The 20,228-nt window shown below is 47.0% G+C and overlaps 2 protein-coding genes across 2 annotated transcripts; both read left to right on the top strand.

Moving 5' to 3' along the window:
• Positions 1–880: 880 nt before the first annotated feature.
• MIURF (mitochondrial elongation factor 1 upstream open reading frame) lies at positions 881–1,561 on the top strand. The gene is made up of 2 exons (XM_075050816.1): positions 881–1,007; positions 1,320–1,561. Exon 2 carries the CDS (start codon positions 1,349–1,351, stop codon positions 1,559–1,561), a length of 213 nt encoding a protein of 70 aa, XP_074906917.1. The 5' UTR covers positions 881–1,007; positions 1,320–1,348.
• Positions 1,562–2,938: 1,377 nt separating this feature from the next.
• Positions 2,939–11,239, top strand: MIEF1 (mitochondrial elongation factor 1). Its single transcript, XM_075050815.1, has 4 exons — positions 2,939–3,082; positions 3,241–3,421; positions 5,446–5,708; positions 6,807–11,239. Exons 1-4 carry the CDS (start codon positions 2,939–2,941, stop codon positions 7,611–7,613), a joined length of 1,395 nt encoding a protein of 464 aa, XP_074906916.1. The 3' UTR covers positions 7,614–11,239.
• The last annotated feature ends 8,989 nt before the right edge of the window (positions 11,240–20,228 follow it).

The raw sequence follows: 20,228 nt of genomic DNA, 5'->3' as shown, positions 1-20,228 counted from the left end.
TTCCTGTCAGGTCATTGTTATATAAGTTTCTTTACATAAAAATGCATACTATGCTCACTCTTAAATTTAACCTTTATAATGATTGGCCCTTTGATTATATAACCTTATCAATATTCTTATTTAAAACCCATCATTGGTCAGTTACACTTAGCTCTACTGATTGGAATCTTCGATACTCAACTCGAGATGGGAAGGGTAAGGGGGTTTCCAAGCAGCAAACTGGTGTCCGTGACAGTTTCCTCAGTTTCTCGAAACCAAACACAGTAAACCCTGTAACTTCCTGGTGAGGTTTCTAGGGTTAGCTATTTCAAACTTTAACAATGTTAAGGTTCCTACAGTCACACATCACACAGTTCCTGAAGTTTCTATGGCTACATTTCAAACTTAACAATCCTATACCCTCTGCTTCACAATTTTACTTCTTAATCAAACCCAACTCTTCTATGTGATGAAATTTTTATTTCTTTACCAGAATATTTGCAACACTTTCAGCGTGTCCCCGACCCCCCATTCCCCCCCCCCCCGCCTGAGGAAGCCGGCTCATCACCCCCTCGAAGGGGCACGGCCTCCTCAAACCAGACCAGCACCGGGCCCGGCCTAGCCCCGTCCCAGTCCCAGCTGGGAGCAACTGGGAGCAACTGGGAGCAACTGGGAGCAGCTGGGAGCAGCTGGGAGCAGCTGGGAGCAGCTGGGAGCGGCGGTGCCCCTCCCCGCCGGCAGGGGGCAGCCTCCCTGCGCGGGCGGGCGGCGCAGAGTGTCTCCCCCCCCCCCCCCCGCGCGCTGTACCAGGCGGCGGGTGCGGCGCCCCGCCGGTAGGGGGAGACGGCGCTGCGTCACCGCCCCCTCGGCGAAGTCTCGCTCTACGATTGGCGGGGCCGGGGTCACGACACGGAAGCGGATCGGCCATGTTGCCGGGTGACCCCGAGAGGGAATCGGTTGCCGTGAGGGACCCGGAGCCCTTTCCCTCCCTCCTGCTCCTCCTCCTCCTTCCCCCCGGTCCGTTCCCGGTGAGTCCGATACGGTCGGTCCCCGCGGGGCCTCGGAGGGCTCGACCCCAGCCCGGCGGGGAGCTCCACGGGAAGGGCGAGGCCGTGGGTCCCGCCGGTTCCTCCCCCACCCCCGCAGCAGGCCGTGCGGCCTTGCGCCCTTAAGAGAGCCTGTTATCCCCGGTGGGTCGTTCGAGAGGCTGTCCCGTCCCTTCCCGGGCCGGGGAGGACGGTGGTTTGCGAGGCCAGGCGTGGAGGAGGAGGCAGCGGCCGGTGCTTCCCTCCGGGAGGTGAAAGCTGACTCGGGTCCCGCGCTTTGTCACCTCTCTCTAGGTCGCCCGTCCACGCACCCGTCTTCCCCCATGGCAGCGTGGTCCCGGGAGGCTGTCCTGACCCTCTACCGGGCCCTGCTGCGCCAGGGCCGTGGGCTGCGTTACACCGACCGGGATTTCTACCTCGCTTTCATCCGCCGCGAGTTCCGCAAGAACCGGGGGCTGCAGCAGCTAGAGGACAAGGAAAGACAGTTGGAGAAGGGGCAAGCTTTCCTGCAGAGCAAACTCGGGGGCCTGGTTTAGAGATTCCCTGTAGCTCCTTTTGGCCCCACTTACTTCCCTCTTCTTTCCAAAACCCCCTCGCCAACCAAAAAAGATGATTAATGCTCTGTGCCCACCACTGTCTTGAAGGAGTCTGGAAGGCACTTCCCCAGGCACACCAGGAGGGCTCTCCTGTTCTCTTTACAAATGTGTTAGGTCACAGGTAGGTCATTTACAATGATATAACCACGTTCTTCATGCTGCTGTTACAGCTTGCTTTGTGAAAGTGTGGGGTTTTTTCTGCCTAGGGGTGACGGGTGACTGGATTCCTGGTTCACCAAGGCAGGAACATTCCTTCTGGGACTGTAGCTTGGCCTTAGAAAAACCTAAGGGCAGTTTTAAACTGCCTCAGACAGGCAGGCGCTGAACCTTTGAAACTGGGTGAGAAAACAGATCTCGAGTCAGGTTGGAAGAGTTTCCTGGTGTTTTCATGTAGGTTCACTGAGGATCCAGCTGTGGGGACAGTGGTGGCAAAGTGTGTTTTACATGTGTAGTTGGCCAGGGAGACTCTTTAAATTTAAATATCGAGATCAGGTTAAGTGGAAATTGGAGAAAACAAAAGCACATGTGTGAGAAGATATTAATGTTCGTGTTATACATGACTCGTATGAGAGTCAAACCCAACAGCTTGGAGGGCAAGAGTAAATGTTTAGTGAAAGCAAGGGAGCTGTTCCCTCTGTGGTGCGTTGTGGTCTCTGTTGTTGATTCTTGGGTGTCTTTGAAGTATCTGGGACCAGCCATTGTCCAAAAATGAGTCTGGGCGTGGATGCTCTGAGGCTGCCTGTCAACTCTTGGGAAGATTCTGATCTGTTATGGACAAGCAGTTGACCATCCCTGCATCACCTCGTCTGTGAGCAAAATTTCACCCATTAGATTGAGAATAAGAAAATAAATTGGCATAAAAAAAGCCACGGTTTGGTTGAGAAGCAGAAATTAAAGGAAAAGACCTGAATGGTCATAGAGTTTTAAATAATATACAGGATTTTATTGGAAAATATTGCTGAAGTAAATCTTACTTTCTCTTTTAAAAAGCATTAGGTGGTTACACAATTAAACCTGCTTCAGTGATTAGAAGCCCCACATCAAATTCAGGATGTTTTTCTTCAGGTCGTAAATGTTGCTGGAAGCAAAGAAATGCTGTCATTGCAGAGCTTGGTCGGTACTCTTCCGGTGTGGCTGGGAATAAGCAGCTCCTCGAGGGAAGATAATTAAAGAGGCTGCAGGGTTAGGTGGTCCCTTCCTGTGGCTCTGCGCTAATACCCCAAGAGCCATGAGCATGGGATGGAGGAGAAGGGAGCGAACCGTTAGGGTTGCATGTTTTGACACATTTGTTTAATGCTCCTGCTCCTTCCAGGTGAGATGGCAGGCGCTGGGCAGCGCAAAGGGAAAAAAGATGACAACGGCATTGGCACAGCGATCGACTTCGTGCTGTCCAACGCCCGGCTTGTGCTGGGCGTGGGTGGAGCAGCTATGCTGGGCATCGCCACGCTGGCTGTCAAACGGGTGAGTGAGCATGCGGGACAGCGGGGTGGGACCTGAGCATGGGGGCACTGGAAAGAAGGAGTGGGAAACAAAGGACCTGGGATGCTGGCACTAGGCTGGGTAAAATGCAAATGTTGGGCCCTTAACGACTCAGACTGTGCCTGGTGATGTTGCTTTAGATGTACGACCGGGCAATCAGCGCTCCCAGCAGCCCCACTCGCTTGAGCCAGTCAGGAAAGAGAAGCTGGGAAGAGCCAAACTGGCTGGGCTCCTCCTCACGCTTACTGACCCAGGACATGAAGACTAACCTCAGCCGCTCCCTGCAGACCCTTCCCACTGATCCTTCGGCTGCAGACACAGGTAAGGAGCAGGGTGATACTCCTGCTTTAGAAAATCATCTAGGCCCATAAACCCTGTTTTCATTTAAAGGAATGCAGGAAGGAGAATACTCTGTCCAGCCCAGGATTTTGATGTTTTTCTTCTAAGCAGGTCTACTGGTAACTTCAAGAATTAGAATTCAGATTGGGGGCTAGTGAACAATAGTCATCTATTTGCATTCTTTGTTCCTCTCGTGACTTCATGGACTTAAAGTTTATTCTTCCTCAGTCTTTTCTCTTTCAAGCTGAATACTTTTCTGTGCAGTCTTTCCTGATAAAAAGCCACTCTGTTCCTTTCAAGCTCTTTGTTGCCTTTCTTTGGACTGTTCCAGATTGTTTGTGTCTTTTTAAGTGGGGAATAGTCAAGTTGTGAATGTACTAGCAACTTATAACAGTATTACCTGTAGTATTTCTACCGTTTTCCTAATAATTTCTGTAACGCTGTTTGCCTGTTTAGTGTTGCTTATCACTGAGTTAGTCTTCATCAGGCTATAAAGAGTGACCTGCAGTCTTCTTTTTGAGTGGGATGATAAGTAATTTAGAGTCCATCAGTGTTTGTTATATGTGTTTGGCTGTTTTTTCTTAGGGGATTTACTTTCTATCCCATGTCACTTCAGGAGACTGACACTTGGAGATTTAAAATAAAAACCAGGATCAAGCTTTTAACTCTATTTCCAGATTCTCTGCAAGAAAGTCAGCTTCAGGATGGCAATGGATTTTCTGCTGAGGAAATGCTAATTAACTAGACAGCTGTGTTAAATGGGGTCTAGATAATTTAATTGGACTCCCAGAAGATGAGGATTGAGGAATAAAACCATTGATGATGCCATCTTGCATTCTTGACTTAAAAACAAATTAAAACTTAAGATGGAAAAATAAGGGTTTTTTTATGAACAGGCAATGAAGTCTGGTTCCCTATGGTTTTGCAGGCTATTTCCTTTTCACACAAAACCTCAGATCTGTCCAAAAGACCCCAGTGGGATGAGAGACAGCAGCTGCTGAGGTTGGGCGGGATGGGTCTGTGCGCAGCTTGGTCAGCCATTCTGTGTGTGCTGTGTGGCCAAATGCCTGTTGCCAAACAAATGTGCAACAGCTGATTGCCTTAATGGGGCCACCGACTTGGGGTTTTCTCCTGCACCTGTTAAGTACCACAGCCCTTCCAAAGATCTCTTAGATCTGTAATTCTTCATTAACTCTCATTGATAACTTCTGAAACTCTTGGTCCATATTAAGAGAAGTCTGAAAGATAGGTGGGAAGCATTGACTGACTTCTTTATGAAACCAGTCAGAAAAAAAGGGGCTTAGACAATCTGTGCAGGTTAGACATTGCTTAATAATGCAGCATAAAGCATAGTATTGCTGTATTGTGCCCAAGAGTGTGCTCTCTGTTCTTCGGCCAGTGAAAGTTTGAGGGAAGTTTTCACTGGGGCTATGATTGCCTGAGCTCTGCTGGCCCCAAGATCTGTCAGCTCACTGTCCTGCTAAGGGTTGATCAGACCCCTAACAACTATTTCATTTCCAGGTGGCGTGCCTACTCTGATCTCATACCCTAGTCAGGACTGGGTTTTGCTGATAATTTGTGAAAATCAATTATAGTGTTAAAAACTTAATGAGATCGTGATGGTCGTTCAAGAGTGTTTTATCTACTGGTCTGGCACCATGTTGAAAGCTTCTGAACTGGTAACAGTGCTGAACTTTTGATGAAATTGAACTGACATACTGCCCCTGTAGCCATTAAAAATACTTCCTTGTGCATGATGTTAGTCTTGTTCTGGCTAAATTCCAAATCTAGTAACTTGTTTTCATCTGGTTTGTTGTTCATAGTAGTATCTTTTGAAGTTCCTCAGCACCTCCCTTTTGACTGGTACCTGTGTAAAGCATGCAAAATGTCTGCTGAAAGCTTTCTGAGAGCTAGGAGGCTGCACTTCCACACTGCAGATTTTCTTTTGCGGATCACTTCACAGTGAAACACTGCAGACACTCAACAGTTTTCCTTCTGTCTTGCAGACTTTTTTCGACCCACAAAGCCCAAGCCATCTGCCAAGAGGAGTCAAGTGGAGCTGAAAAAATCCCGCCTTCGTCTGTCTCTGCAAGAAAAGCTCTTCGCTTATTATCGCAGGAAGGTAGCTATCCCGGCAGATGAGCAGGCCCGGGCCAAGCAAGCAGCTGTGGATATCTGTGCTGAGCTGCGCAGCTTCATACGTGCCAAGCTGCCGGACATGCCCCTGCGTGACATGTACCTCAGCGGCAGCCTGTATGATGATCTGCAGGTAATTCCTGGGGCCACATCATGGGTCATTACTCAGAAGGCTGACTAGGCAGGGGCATTTCAGGCTTCCCTGTTGGCAGTGCTGCCTCAGCACAACATTCCTCTCTAATAAGACTCCTGGTGTCGCCTTTCCCACCGTGGAGCCAGGCGTTGGATTTCTGCAGTACTGTTTGAACAGGCGTGACCAGGCTGCTCTGGCATTGTTTGCAAAGCATTTGCTTTTTGCTGTTTTATTTCTCTGGATTATCTCAGCCTTTCTTTCCTTCCCCTCTGTCTCTTCCTTTAGCTGTGTTTTTCTTGCTGTTTCTCCGACAGACCTCTTTTTTCTCTCTGTCCTTTCTATCTCCTCCCAAATACATTATATTCCCTTAGAACTCCTGTGTATTCATGTAGGTCTTCCCTACTCTCTTTTTTTAACGCATGACAGACCTGGATTGGACAGCAGTCCCTGCTGCATATCTCCCTGATGGCAAGATGCCCATGGCTATAGTGAGTGATTCAGAGGCACACTTTTTTGTTTGAGTCAGAGCTCTGGAATGGAGTGTCGAGTGTCCAGTGAAACTTAGATCTGGGGTCTTAATCGCACTGGTGAAAAGGGATCTTTAATGACCTTTTTCCAAACAAAGTGGCAGACCGGGTGAGGGCAGTACCTAGTTGTAGCATGGGATAATTAAACCATGGCAACAGAAGGCTGTCTAGAAACTTAATACTCTGCCTTCTGTTTTAAATTATCACATGGTGTTGCTGTGCCCTGGGCCAGCCGCATCTCACATCCAAGGATTGGACTTGGAGGAGGCAAAATGATTTGTCTATATGCAGTCCATGTCAGGTCCTGAAGTATTTAAGGATCTCTAAGCAGTACATATTGTATAAGCACTAGCTTGGGTTATACCTTGGAGTTATCCCATTGACGATGAGAAATAGTCCTTCAGAATGTCTTCTGAGAAAGGGAGGCTGTGAATCCCACGCAGAGAGGAGACTAAGACAGCTGAATCCTTATTCCAAGTTCCTTTGAACAGAAGGCTATTTAAAGGTGGTGAATAAAACTGAGTGTGGAGAGAGAAAGCTTTTTCTTACCGACTTTTCTTTCTTGTGAAAGGTAGTGACAGCTGACCACATCCAGCTCATTGTGCCTCTGATGCTGGAGCAGAACCTGTGGTCGTGCATCCCTGGAGAGGACACTATCATGAACATTCCTGGCTTCTACTTGGTGCGTCGGGAAAACCCAGAGTACTTTCCCCGTGGGAGCAGCTACTGGGACCGCTGTGTGGTGGGAGGTTACCTTTCCCCCAAAGCTGTAGCAGACACCTTTGAGAAGGTTGTAGCTGGCTCCATCAACTGGCCAGCAATTGGGACTCTCTTGGATTACGTGATCCGTCCAGCAGCTCCCCCAGCAGATTTGACACTGGAAGTCCAGTATGATCCAGAAAGGCATCTTTTTATTGACTTCCTACCATCTCTGACACTGGGTGACATCATCCTTGTGGCCAAACCCCATCGATTGGCCCAGAATGACAATTTGTGGCGACTGAGCCTGCGGCCGGCAGAAACAGCTCGCCTCCGGGCCCTGGACCAGTGTGATTCTGGCTGCCGTTGCTTGTGCCTGAAGATCTTCAAAGCGGTATGCAAGTCAAACCCAGCCCTGGGTCACCTCACTGCCAGCCAGCTCACCAATGTCATCCTGCACTTATCCCAAGAGGAGTCCGACTGGTCCCAGGACATGCTGGCTGATCGGTTCTTGCAGGCGCTGAAGGGATTGATCCGCTACTTGGAGGCAGGTGTCCTCCCTAGTGCTCTGAACCCCAAGGTGAACTTGTTTTCAGAGCTCACCCCCGAAGAAGTGGATGAGTTAGGCTATACCCTCTACAGCTCTCTGTCAGAGCCAGAGGTCTTGCTGCAGACGTAATGAGGCCTTACCTAGGGAAGTGTTGATAGGATTTAGCCAAGGTGGACTTTGATGACTGCGAAATATGACTCCTCCACTTCTCTCTCTCTGTCTCCTTTTGGTTCATTATTATTTCCTGCTGTGGAGTTGGTGCTCCCACTGAATTTCTTGGTGCTACCGGTCCATTTCCACCATCTCTGCCCCAACAGGTACCCATTGGCTAGGGAAAAGAGGCTAAAACTGCAGCTCTAAGATCTTCACATAAATTCTGCTGATGTTTAAGTGTCTACCAAAAAAAAAAACCAACCAAACTATGCACTTTTTTCTCCTGTAGTACACTTAGTGCAGTGAGTCCATTTTGGTCTGAAGAAGGTGGAACTGGGCTGGTAAATCCAGTGACAATTTTAGCAGACTCGCATTGAGGTCCTTGCCTTTCCTTTCCTTTCCTCCAGTCTGACTTTGCCCCCTGTTTCTTTTTCTGTGCTGTACCACACTGTCTCACTTTCCTCTTTCTTTTTTTCTTATTGGTCCCTTTGACTCAGTCATGCAGGGCAGACTGAGTGAGATGTTTTGGATAGGGTTGGTTTTTTGTATTTCTGAGTGGATAATGATTACACTGGCAGTATTTAGGGCTGTAGAGCTTGGAATAGAACGCCCGTGCCCATGGCTCCTGCTCCTACGGAGCCTTCTCATCCTTTGCGAGCTGGGTTCAGGAGTAAAGGGCTGAGGCTTGTCCAGTCTGCTGCAACACAACCTCCAGTATGGGCAGTTCTCACTGAAGCTGTCGTAGGGGAGGAAGAAACCTTTGTGGTCTGGCTATGCGAAGAGGCCGAAGGAGCAGGGCTTGCCATTCCTGCCTAGCCAGATCTGCTGGGTGTTGCTGGTGGGAATGGCCACCCTGGGAATGGAGAACAGGGCGGCTCCTTAGATGTCTCTGGCCTAGAGGAAGAGAGGCTGATTATGGAGGAGGGGTGGGAGACACATATGGGAACAGGGATTATTTTTTTTCATCTTTTCCCCAAGAGCTTATGGCTGTTCTGGTTTATAGGAGGTGGAAGCAAGACTGCATGCCTCAAAGGGCTTTGTAATAAGCACATGTAAGCCAGATTCTCACCAGCTACAAGTCTGTGAAGGTGATAGGACTGAACTGGTGTCATCGGCAAGGTTCTGTCCCATACACTGATAACAGGGTACATATGCAGAGCTAGCATTTAGAGGTATGTTGGCTTTGCCATCTGCTCTCAGTGTGTGTTTTAGTCCCCTCCCCAGCCACCTCAGAGCTGAGGCTGTCTGTCCCCTTCCTCATTCCCACATGCTGACTTTCCAGTGCTCCTAGTTTACAATTACTCTTAGAAAGCTGGTGAGGGCACACCTTCCCCATTCTGTCTGTTCGGACCTGTTGGTAATGCAGTTCTGCCTACTCCTGTTTATGGCTGCTGTCAGGCCGTTCTCCCTTGGCTGCCCTCCCATCTGCTGCTGGACTGCGGTACGGATTTTGGGGGGCAGCTGCTGCACTGTTGGTATCTCCTAAACAAGCCACATAGACTCTGTATACTCTGCATTAAGCCTCTTATCTTCAAAAAGGGGGAGGGAAGGTGTTCTCCCAAGTCTGGGGCTGTGTCTCTCTCAAAAGACCAACACAGCTATCATTACAGAAACAAACTTGCCTTTTCCCAGCTTTGGCACCTGTTGTTCCCTTGCTGTCCAGCCTCCCTAGCCAAAGGAGAGGTGTACTGCAGCAGCAGAGTTTGGAGGGAGCAGGAATGCTTTTCTCCTCCCTTCCTCTCAGGACTTCCCCCCACCTTTGACAGAGAAGTTTCAAGGTGAGTTTCAGGAGAGGAACCACGGAGGGGAGTCTTTAGCCCTTGTTTTCTTTTTGGAGGCAGTTCTGGTGAGATGAGGGAGGGAGCATCTTTCTCGGACAATCCGTCCATTTTAGCCAATGTGTCAGATAGTATTCTGTATACAGTGATACTGCAACTTTACATTTTAAATTATTTAATCCGTAGGGTACTGGTATTTTCTAGACTGCCAGCTGCGTACTTTGAAGTTTGTGTGTGTATATAAAGTCTGTAGTCTATAAAAGGTTAACAGAAATTCTGTTTGTATGATTTTGTGTTTTGTAAGTTTTGCAGCAGTCAGTGTTGGTCAAATGTTGATTGCTCTTCAGTCTGGTTCCCAGATTTTTTCCCTTCTTCCTTTCCCTGCCCTCCACTGCCTTTCTGATGTCAGCCTTCCTACCCTAAAAGCAGACAGATGAGACTTGGAGCCTATGGGCTATTGGGGGAAATTCCCCTTTCTTTTAATTACTTGAAGGTCAACAAAAATATTAAAATATCTGGGTTGTCAGGAGTTCCCCATGAGTTCATTTTTTCAGTGTGATCTCACCCCTCACTTGGTGCTGACTCGAATACCATGGTCTTCACACAGAATTGAGCAGCGACATGATTTGGAATGATCAAAACTATAGATACAAAAAAGGTGAGACATAAACAGGAGGAAACCATTGTCTGAGATGGCTTGAGAACAGTTGCCACATACATATCTGTATAGAGAATTTTTTACATGAATGCTTTTACTTCTTCCTGGCAACCTAATGAATTAATATTTTATGGCCATTTCTTGCTGCTATTGAGCTCAATTTGTGTATCAAATGGAGACTGAAGCTGCCTTTTTGCCTTTTCTGTAGACTTTGCTCCACTTCACTTGAATCACTTCCATCATTTCTTCCCTTCAGTTTTGCGCTCCTCTGAGCTAGCCACAAGCCTGTTCTCGGGAGGCAAATGCTCACTTCCTACAGGCAGCCACCCCAGCGGGCAATAGCTGCCCTGGCAGTGGCAGTCTCAGCAAAGGCCAAAGATATAACGGGTCACAGGGACGCTGCAACTGGGAGTATTTCAAGAGCAGGGGCAGGCATAAGGGGCCACAGAGGCAGGGAAGAAGGAGTAGGGTAAGTATGCAGGAAACTTACACTAATGCTGTACCCAGCCTGTGGGTCAAACAGACTGTTGCAAAGTCTTTCGAACTGGCACCTTTCAGTATTAAATGCAGTACACGTGTTGACGTAGAGCCTGGAGGGCTGTCTTACCTATTAGGTAGGCTCCTTCCTAGTCAAAGCTGTAGCACAGAGCAGGAGGACCTAAAGCTGAATGTGAAAAGGGCAGCTCCTGGCCACCTTCCTGGCAGAGCAGCTCAGAGACAAATTGATTGTAAGAGGCCCAGAGCGTGCATTTGGTTGGTTGCTGCCTGGGCTCCAAGAATGCCTCGGTGTGTTCTGCTGTAGCTTAGCTCACGCGAGCTTCCCACGAGATTGTCGTCTTGTTCCTTGTAACCACAGGGTCAGGACCAGCTTGCTCAGCTGTGGGGTTTCACTGCTGCTGAGCTCCACTGCTAATCCTTCAAGTCAGATGGATTTCTTTTCCCGTGTTTAAGAGCAATTATGGAAACAAGAGGCTGCTTTCTGCCTCCTGGCGAGCTGCCATCGGGGCCCTCACTCTTAGCATGTGGGTACTCGCAGTGAGAAGTGAAGGGATGATGCCCCATCTCGCCCAGGCCTGGAGGCTGTGGATTTGCAAAGGGGAAAGTCTAAGTGCATGGTCTGTGACAGAGTGTGTGAAATTCTGAAATAAAATTACTTTCCACAGTAACCTGGTTGTCTCCGGTGTGTTTATAAACTCTGCTTTTGTCTCAGCGCATCACCTTCATGCTGACATAGCACACCAGCGCTTGGGGACCGACATGCCCCTTGCTGATTCACTTGCTTTCCCTTTGCGGCTCTGGGCGCTCAGCGCTCTGCAACTTCTCTTGAGAAGACGATCAGCTCGGTACTGCAGCGTGCGGGCTCCTGGCAGCGTTCGCGCCAGTCACAAGATGATGTGTAATTATGGCTCTGTGCCTCCCATCCTTTCTCCGATAGCCCGCGTGCCTGGACAGGCACCTGCTTTTCATGTGGCTCCCCAGACTTCACAGGCTTCCGTGCTTCTTTTAATATTAAAACTTTCTTGTGCAGACTCCCCCACCCTTGCTCAGTCACATGTTGGTTTCTGTGTGCCAATCCTCTTCCCAGCCAAAAGAACTCCTCTCTTATCCAGGCATCAGCCTTGGGGCAGTGAGGAGCATCTGTGCTGGGGGCCTGTGTCTGGCGTATTGAAGCTCTTCCCAGTAAGACCCGGTTTTATGTACCTGCTTGGGAAGGTGGGGCAGAAGTGTTGGACATCAAGTAAAGCATGAAGTGATGGATCCCAGGCTCCTTAATTCTGGGAAGACAGGCTATGGTGACAACATTGTCCTGTGAGACTTGTTTTAATGAGGAATCAGCAATTAACTATTTTGGAAGATATGATACAAAGGGAGTCTACATCTCTAACTTTTTTTTTCTGATACCCCTTGCCCTTGTTTTGTTTTGTTTCATTCCTTTAATCTGTTCTGTGGTAGAAACAGATCAGATGAGATCAAGCACATTTCACGTCATATGGAGTCTTATGGGAACAGCTGAAACGAGCTGCTCCGTGGAATCTGTGCCAGGTATTACCCCCTCAAGTTAATACCCCTGGAAAGCCTAGAGCTTGCAATACATGTTTAATGTATGCAGTGGTTTGCACCTTCGCATAAAAGCTGTCCCGGCATGAATAGAGAGGAAAGATCAAAAGATATGGGTTTGTTTAATGTAGAGAAGAAATAATTGAGGAGAGTCATGATAATTATTTTAAGTATGGAAAAGTTTGCTACAAAGAAGAGGAGCGTAAACGGTTCTCCAGGCTGCAAAGACTCAGCATCTCTTTTGTTCTTAGCCTAAGGAACAAACAGCTTAGGTGGAAGGTGAATTTTGGAAAAAGCAAAATATTTTGCACGCTTTGTTATATAACTTGGAAAGGAATGTAGCCGAGCTTACATTTTACTTATTTATTTTTGCATCTCTGCATTTTTTAAATAAAATAAATAAATAAATAAATTCCAGCCTGACTATTCTGTAGCTAGTCTTAGGCTGGGGGGGGAGAGAGGGTGACTGTACCCCAAATTTGAGATTATCATGCTAAAGTTTTGAACTGTATGATGAATGTTTCTTTTTTTCCCCAAATACGTAATCACTTATCTGGTTTTTTAAGGTTTATTGTAGTATTCTAAACTCCAGAAAAGCTGCAAACAGCTGCTGCTTTTTAAATTTAGTCTCATGGAAAAAAAGAGGAGCCTCTTTCAAATGAGGAGTTTCTCTTCCAGGTAAGATAAAATATGTTGGCCCACTACCTGCAGTAGGTATGATTCAATGGCTCCAGCATGGCTCACTGAATCTGGGACTGGATCTTGAAACATTGGGCTTTACTCACAGATGCAGCAAGCAAGAAATGGGAGATTCTCCCTCCTACCAGTGAAACTCAGTATTGGCTTCCAGCCCTAGGAGGACTGCTGCAGTCTAGACACTTGGGGAACTGTTTGAGGTGTCTGGATTTTTTCTTCTTTATCCTTGTCAGGCTGAGTTATGATCTGAGGGATTCAAGAAATATCCTCCCCCTCCCTTTCTTCTCTTTTTTCTTTTTTTTTTAAGATTCAACACTTTCTTAAAATAGCTCTCATGTAACAAGTGTGTCCCCTACACAATCAGGGATAGCACAGTGTAAAAGTTTTACTAGCATACTCTGAGAAGGACAGCATTATAATATCTTTATAGTATGTGATCCTGTGGAAATATCTTGCAAATAGTAAGGCAAAAGAAGGTGGTCAGACCAACGGGTAAGGCAGGGAAGATCTGAAATCATTCTGTACCTGGAAAGCGTTATTGTCATTTTATGAATAGCAGGAGAGTGGAAGACAGAGTTTGGCTCATTGAACTCCAGTTTTCATATCTTAAGCTTTCCTAAGTACTCACGCAGAAGTCAGTTCTGAACAAAATCACTTTAAACACACTAAAAGTCAGATTGATTTTTATTTTGCTGCCCTGGTTCAATTTCCCTAGCTCCAGTGGCTAAGTAGCTCTTTGATCTGTCTATTAACACTCAGTGCTAAGCTTCTCAGGGGAAATACATATATATCAATTCTAACCACATTCTTCGTGAAAAGCCTTCTCCATACAAATAACAGGCAAAAGTTGCTTGTGTGAGTTTTTGGTTTTGTTTTGGATTTTCTTTTTTTAGCCAACAGTTCCCTCCACTCGGCACAAGCCCACCCCTTCCCCTGCCTCTTACTGTGGTAGAATTGTCACCGTTCCACAGAAGCACAGGGGTGATATACCGTCCCATCAGACACCCCAGTCCTGTAAGACTCTCTTGTCTCATTCTGCTCAGCATTGCAAAGGACAGAGACCTAACAGGCAACAGACACAAGGGCGTAGATGGCACATGATGGACTGTGTTGGCTCTTTACCTGTCCCACGACAGACATTACTTCAAAACTCTTAACGCCCTGGCAGGCTCCTTACCCGCTTTGAAAGGCAAGAAGCAATCATTCCTGGAAGAGTATGGCAGCGAGAAATTTTTGCCTTCAAATTCATGAATTTATTTAGCACAGATGATAGTTACGGCCTTGAACATAATAACTACCGCCACTTACGTATATAATATAATATGAATTATGTTCAGCTCCTGGTTGTTTATAGCAGCGGTGATATGCTGTCAGAGGGCCTGAGATATGCTGAAGCAAAGGCAGTACAAGATGCAGTAATCCCACAGGCCACAGAGCCGCAGCTCCCACGTTGCTTGTTAGAGAGCATGTTGGCAGGGGTCCCAGCTTCCTGGCATTCAAGTGGAGGTTGGTTTTTGCTGAGGGAAGCGCGTGACTGAGGTACAAACCTTCTCTTTTCCAAATCACTGCCTGTGGCCGTGAGAGAAACAGTAGAAAGCATCTAGTCCGGTGCCTTTTCTTGAACAATAAGCTAGTGATTTGGATTAGGAACCTTTCTCCTCTTTCTTTTTTTTTTTAATTTTGTAATTTCTTTCTTATGTAAGAAGAGAAAATTAATAAAAAGAAGAGTGATCCATCTTCAGTCCATCACTTTGCACCGCAAAGGAAGATGCTTGGTGTCACCAGCAAACTGGACTCCCAAGCCTTGTGGCCTGGGACAGACTTCACCCTTCTGTGGTCAGACAGAGCCTGCCCTGCCCAGGGGAGACCCGTATTTCTGATAAGTGCTCAGCATCCAAATCAGCCTCACTGAAACTGCATGACTAAGGTGAATGGCTTGACGGTTACCTTCCTGAACAGTGCCTACGTTGCTTCAGACCCAGAGATGTCTGCCATCATCGCAATCCCAGGACAAGGTCTCAACAACGTCTCACCCTCTGAGTGCCAGAAGAGCAGGCCAGCAGTAGCCCCCCAACAGCGGTGGGTTGCCGTGGCTGGTTCCTCAGACAGAGCCGGCTTTAGTCTCAAACCAGCTCTCTCAGCAGTCAAGCACAGAAACCTCCTCCTGTTCAGAGAACTGCAAAACAACCTCGCCAAGCGCCACAGCGGTACCAGTAAGAAGGGCAGTGGATTGAGAAGTCACAGCACCTACTCAATATGGTACTTTGGCCACAAAGCCTTCTTTGGGGACTATTATCCAGCTTGCCCATGGCCAGTCCATTTGTAACGCATCTGAGGAGGCTCTGCTGAGGCCACCCACGCGCAAGTGCAGGGAGCAGAGCAGTCTCAAAGTCTTCTGAAAGAATGTTCTTTCTGACATCATTTGCCAAATCTAACACAGAGACCTTAGGAGGCAAAATGACAGGCATTCAGGAAAAAGCTATAAACTCAATGATATCACAATTGCGTCAACATCCGCCAGGAGTTTCTCTCTCCTCCTCTGTAAACAAGTATATATTAAAACAGATCGAAGTCTGCTGGTAAATTCCAGCCACCAAGAAGCTGCTGCGTACAAAGAGTGGAGAAATATTACTGAATAATGTCTGCAGTGTTCCTCCCCAGGGACTTGGGGAGCTACAGCCTCAATGGTGATTTATCCCCAAATGAGTTTCAGAGCGTCATCTGAACTACCTGGTTTGTCAGTGTTCCTGCCAAAGCTGCCTGCCAGAGAAATCTCACATGCACCCAAGATATCCCCAGGATTCTGTTTTATTTTGTTAATAGGGTATATCCATTCACAAACGCTCTTCCTGGCCTTATCAAGACACTCTGAAGTTACGTGAAGTTAAAAACAAATCCCCAGATGGAGCACACCGAGCATAGTCTGGTATTATCAGCCTTTCATTGTGCATTCCCCCTCACTGAACAGAGAGGCTGAAATAGGTCAAGCTCAAATAACTTTTCCACCTGCTTCAGACGAAGCTGCTTGTTTAGATGGCAGGTTCAGGAGTACAGTGTAATTGCCTTTGGACTGATACAGCAAGGAGTCCTCACTCTGACAAGTCTAAGGGGCACTGAGACAGTGAAGGAGAAATCCACTGAAGTGGCGATGGGCTGTTAACTCACCCACTGGTGTCTGTGGCTGAGATGCTGCAGTCTCATAATCTGTACCTGCTCGTCAGGCCGCAGCTCTCGCTAACTTTGCGCTGCTAGAAAAAGAAGGAATGGGAATTGCCATTCTCATCTTCATCGTTTTGTGCAGGAAGGCAAAAGGCACATGGCCCTCGTGTGACTCCAGCAGATGCTGATAACATACAGATACATACATTTGAAAGGCACTGAATCCACAGTCTGCAGTGGGGGCCATGTTAACTACAGCCCCGTGAAGAACAACAGTTGCCGTGAGATAATGTTTCTGTTCTTCTATTGCTTGGACAACTGAAGGCTTTTGTTTGTGTGCTAAACTGCTCCCACATGTGCTAATACACATGAGGGATTATTCTTGACCCCCAAGTCCTTTCATCATAATAAAGCAAGGCTGGACAATGAGAAAACCAAAAAAATCCGCCGATGGTATGAACAAAAGTCAGCACCCCCTCCTCCCCCCCTCCACACATATTTTTTGCTAAACATCATTTTCAACCAGTTGTAGCTTTGCTCAGGAAATTCATGCTCGGGCAAGTTACAAGTTAAAATTCACCTCCCTCTTACCAGATTTGCACAATGTTTTTACTTGTGGCAGCTGGCCGCAGCCTGGCTGATTCTGAGTAACTAAGCCTCTGGAGAGACGTATTTTGCGAGCTATCAGCATGTGCGTGGCATGCCCACGTTTGTTCGGTAAGAAAAATGTAGGTGGACAACCAGGATTGTTTCCCTATCTGTCTAAAATAATTGAACTGTAAGTTGCAAATGTAAATTGCAGATTTAATCCTTTTTTTTATTAGTCTCATTTCAAATGTCAATGATATTTACATAACAGGATGGAAACAGAAGACAGTGAGGGGGTGGGCAAGCAATGAATGATTTATTAGAGATTCCATTTGGTGTACTAGTCCAAAACAAACGAGGCAGAGCATATGGCTAACTTATTTTCTGTTTGTATGTAATAAAAGATGGACGCTAATACCTCCCAGCCTGATCTTTAATCAAATATATTTGCTTTTCAATCTAGTTTTGAAATGGAACGTATACAAAGCAATCCCTAAAGAGCTTACAATGAGAATCTGGCAGAAAAGATCCTTCAGATATCTATTTGTGCCGCATGAGGAGAGAAGCAACCGAGCACTGCGAATGAGCCTGTGCCGTAGAGGTTGTAGGTAATTCTCCCTCAAAATTGCTCAAAATGTCTAGCTGCTTTGCCTCATTCCTCTGTTGTTTTCCCCTCGCCACTCTGTCTCCAGGAAAAATTCCTGCTGGTCTCTGGAAATGCTTTGCTCGTTGAATTGCGGGGTAAGGCTTCCTGTCCCTTCTGATGGATGGTTCGAAGGACAGAAATTATCACAAGAATCCCCTTGGGGACTTGCGCTCACACTCATCCTTCTGCAAAGCAGGCGAGGGTGCCTCCTCCCCAGCCGCTCCAGCAGGACCCAGGGCTACCCAAAAGCCCACCTGCCCCTTCTCCAGGGCACTGAGGCTCAGAGTGGGGCCCAAAGCCGCCTGCCTAGTGCCACCATGGGGGTCGTGCACCCTCCTGATGCAGCGTCTGCCAGCCCTTCTCCCTGGCTGAGGCTTTCCCAGCACTCCAGGAAAGAGCAACCGTCTCCATCTCCGTTACTTTTGCTGGTTACATTCCTGGCCTCGGCAATATGTACTCCCCCCAACCTTGCTCCCCTGCTACAGAGGCCCACAAGTACTTCCCCCCCCTCCAACAGTCCCTGAGAGCATCCTATACAGACCATCTAGACTGTGCGAGGAGATGTTACTATGGAAACATTTACGTCCTTGTCTTTTGTGTACTTAATAACAGCATTCAGCATGTTTATCTCCTGTATACTTGCTGGTGGAAGAAGAAAACCTCTTTTCCTTTGCAACATTAACTTAAAAAAAAAGAAAAAAGAAATAAAGCCCATATATTGACCTTCCATCTTAATGAAGGAGGAGGGTGAACAGAACAGTATTAGTTTTCCACCTCCTGGTGCTGCTGTTTGGCAGGAGGTGGCTTTCTGCAGTGCCCTATTTATCAGGGCAGTTCATCACTTCCCAGCAAGGTCACTTTGGCCTCTATCCTGCAGTGAGCTCTGCACAAGCAGCTCAATGTGCCTGCGGCTGGCCCCTCACTTCTGGGTCAGGATGGATCTTACTTATCACAGGAGCTCTCTTTGCCGAGGTACGGTACCCAGGGCAGGAAAATACCATCCACAGTGCTAAAGCTGTTACCGTGTTAGCAGGAGTTCATTGACCATGCACACAAATTAATCTTCATTCAGAAGCCACCTTTTTGCACTGTAAATTCCATTTTCTTCAGATATGCCAGACTTCTCAATCTCTGAGCTGCAAATATTGTCTGTAATATTGGAAAAAAATGGTTTTTAGACACTTCTGAGTTAGTGGCGCATAGCTAGTAGTTCTCAGAAAATACTTGTAATTTTTTTTGTACAAAAATTCCCAAGGAATTGTTACTTGGGCTTAAAGAAGTGTCTTCTACCTCGGTCAAAAACTCTAGCCACAAAGGAGAAACCTCTGACATAATATGTGCAAATGCAGAGAGATGATTTATAAAGGAATTGGGGATGTAGCTTATGAAATTATGTAACAACGGTAATTCTGCAGTCCTCCAGGAAACAGGGAAAAATATGCTGCTCACTAAATGGCTGGCTTCTGGTTACTTGATTTCACTTTTTTGGATTGGGGATTGTTAAAAAATTCCTGTCTGGAGCTAGTAACGCAGACAAATTTCCACCTAAGTTTACACACAAAATGGAAACCAGGCAGCTAGGAAACAGGCAGATCTGGGTTAAGTTCCTCAATGCATATTTCATTTTTGCTTGCATGATTCTTCCTCACACATACCCAGAGTCTTTTCAGAGAAATCTATAATTATCTTTTCAAGATGAAGGATTGGGTGTGTACAGCATTTCTGTTTATTTAGCTACGATTACGGTTGTACAGTCACCCCTTTCACTTAAAGGAGGGGCAAGCAGACACGGCAGGGGATGTGAGAGCTCTCCTTTAGCCAGTGAGGACATGGAGGTGCTGTCCACCCATCCACCCATCCAGTCACCCACTTGGCTTCTTTAAAAGCTGCCGCATCCTCTGAATTTTGCTTTCAAGCAAGATCTGCCTGCTCCATTGTGTTATTTATCAGAACAGTCATCTTAGATCGCTCAATTGCTACTGTGGTGTTTTCTGGCGTTGGAGGACGTTTTTTCTCTGCCTCCTCCATTTTAATGAGTCATTACAAAATCTGTGCTTGCTTCTAGACAAAAAAAAAGAAAACACCAAACAAGGAAAAAAACAAGCCAACATGGAGGAAAAATTGCCTTTTTCTTTCAGCAGCTAGTGTTCAGTTTACAGATGTGGAGTGACATACTCTGCTTTGTAGTGATGATAGTAACATCAGACTGCTAGAAGTAGAAACTGGGTCACATCCGTCCTCGCAAATTATCAGTCAAGGTGTTTAATAAGTTCCAGGCAGTTAGACCTGAGCAAATGCAGTGAAGGCCATGGCTTTACACAAATACTATTGAGGCCCTAAGTGGAAAATACTGGAGCCTTTTGCAGAAGTAGCTGACAGCAATTTGACCTGCAGGACGATGATGTTTGAACAAGCAAGGACCCACCACAGGTCTCAGAGCTGATGGTGTGCTGTGTAAGGTTGGCAACATGGAAAAGCAACCGTTTGAAGCTGGATAACTCCGACACAGCGAGGAAGCACACAGGTACCGATCCTCCCAGCTCACTGGAACTGGCTGATGCTTGTCTGACCCGAGTGAATTGATGAAGGGACTGAAACCAGCAGAAGACTGTTGACCCCTATGAGTTTCCTGCTGGGTTAGGTGGCTGAGCTGGCTCACTGAGGGCCAGACCAGCTGGTGGAACCGTACAGCCAGGAATAGGGTGGGGGAAGAGGGCTGCCTTCTTTCCTAGCAGCAAGTTGGTTTAGATCAGATAAAACATAATGTGAAACTGCACTTTAAAAACTTTCCAAGGTGACACTGCCCTTTACAGCTGTGAGGCTATGTAGGTGATCCATTAATGTTCACATCACACTGAGTAATGTCTGCACAGAGAAGCAACCGTGTCAGCGTGAAACTGCATGGCAGGAGAGGAAGTCCTCATCCCTCAGCTGGGGAATAACCAACTTCATTTTCATTTCTTGCATAGGTTGACGGCACTGATGAGACTCATGCTCTCGGCTGCTCA

This window comes from Buteo buteo, chromosome 19, assembly GCF_964188355.1.
Source record: "Buteo buteo chromosome 19, bButBut1.hap1.1, whole genome shotgun sequence".
NCBI lineage: Eukaryota > Metazoa > Chordata > Aves > Accipitriformes > Accipitridae > Buteo > Buteo buteo.
Note: the sequence above shows the minus strand (reverse complement) of the source record. Positions and strands in the feature narration are given on the sequence as shown.

Bases quoted from the DNA above. Each gene is read 5' to 3' on its own strand.
- MIURF (XM_075050816.1), top strand. From the start codon at position 1,349: ATGGCAGCGTGGTCCCGGGAGGCTGTCCTGACCCTCTACCGGGCCCTG.
- MIEF1 (XM_075050815.1), top strand. From the start codon at position 2,939: ATGGCAGGCGCTGGGCAGCGCAAAGGGAAAAAAGATGACAACGGCATT. The intron at 3,083-3,240 runs GTGAGTGAGCAT...ATGTTGCTTTAG, and splicing joins CCACGCTGGCTGTCAAACGG to ATGTACGACCGGGCAATCAG. The intron at 3,422-5,445 runs GTAAGGAGCAGG...TCTGTCTTGCAG, and splicing joins TCCTTCGGCTGCAGACACAG to ACTTTTTTCGACCCACAAAG.